The 1,189-nt window shown below is 38.1% G+C and overlaps 1 protein-coding gene across 1 annotated transcript in view; it reads right to left on the bottom strand.

Annotated features, from left to right (window-relative positions):
• Positions 1–248: 248 nt before the first annotated feature.
• The window catches only part of LOC108380591 (glutamate receptor 1-like), a gene marked incomplete at both ends in the record, with an annotated part of 4,128 nt that continues 3,187 nt past the window's right edge, over positions 249–1,189 (bottom strand). Inside the window, one exon of the mRNA XM_017636980.1 lies at positions 249–624. Within this exon, the coding sequence (XP_017492469.1) occupies positions 249–624 (376 nt within the window). The remainder of the gene's footprint in view (positions 625–1,189) is intronic.

Genomic DNA, 1,189 nt, shown 5'->3' with positions numbered 1-1,189 from the left:
ATTAAGTGAGCTGGACCGAATTGAAGGTACATCCAAAAATCGCATTATTTTAATTCTGTTGATAAAGTGTTCAAACATTTTCAAGCAGACCTTTTAAGATTCAACTTTTAAATCTCTTTTAAATATAATAATTTTTTTTATAATTCCGTCGGCGCCCTAGTGTTCTATTTATGTATGTATGTATATGTATATATTCAATAATACTTATGTGCCATTTCTAATGACCATCAAACACATTGTTAACTTACCCCAACACGTCCGTTATCATATTCTCTGCTCGCTTGAATAGTCAATTTCGCTTTGGAATGCATGGCATCTGTTAGGGAATTCCTCTGATGTGAGCCCCCACCGGACGCCGAACTCAACATGGAGCCATTCGCCTTTTGCGTTGATGTTTTGCTGCGAAAGCAGAACTCGATGATGGCCACAAAGACGGCCACTAAGAGGCCACCGATCAATATATAAAATATACCAGCAACATTACTCAACGACAATTCACTGCGTGATGTCTCCTGATTGTCCTTGTTGAGATTGCATTCCGTTTTGTCATACCACCATTTATTGCGCAATTTTATCAATTCACCATTTTCTTTCAGCGACAGCACAGCCAAATTAATCGGATCTCTGTGCGATTGGATATTAGACCAAAAAATAAATCGAATAAATTGATATGAAATACGAATGCGAATAAAAAAATAGGTTCATTGAAAGTTTGAGTTGAATTGTTGTTTTTGTTGTTGGTTTGGTTGTTGGTTTGGTTGGCGAGGTTAGTTGGTCGGTTGGTTTCCAAAAAGTTTGAATGGAGGTTAGTGGGTTCAAAGTAATCGGTTGGTTGGTCATTTGGTTTTANCACGCACATAGACATTTCGGTTTCAACCAGTGATGAGTGTACCACGATGAGATGAGTTGAGTTGAGTTGTTGGTGGCATTGATGTTGTTGTCCAAAATTGTATGTCCATATTATTTCGAGTGGCAGCAGTGGATGAGAAAAGAGAAAACAAAGAAGAGAATACAGCATAATGAATAACCAGAATAACCAAGCAGACAAGGTTTAATTGTGTCGAAAACAAGCAAGAGCAGCAAGAGCTGCAGCAACAACAAACAAAAAAAAAACAGAATTTTCTGCATGAACCGATGAGCAGTTTCCTAGAATGTTTGGTAGTCTATGGTGCCATGTGGAAGGCGTCCA

This window comes from Rhagoletis zephyria, unplaced genomic scaffold (assembly GCF_001687245.7).
Source record: "Rhagoletis zephyria isolate East Lansing unplaced genomic scaffold, Rhagoletis_zephyria_1.1 Rzeph_scaffold_19716, whole genome shotgun sequence".
In the NCBI taxonomy this organism is placed as follows: domain Eukaryota; kingdom Metazoa; phylum Arthropoda; class Insecta; order Diptera; family Tephritidae; genus Rhagoletis; species Rhagoletis zephyria.
Note: the sequence above shows the minus strand (reverse complement) of the source record. Positions and strands in the feature narration are given on the sequence as shown.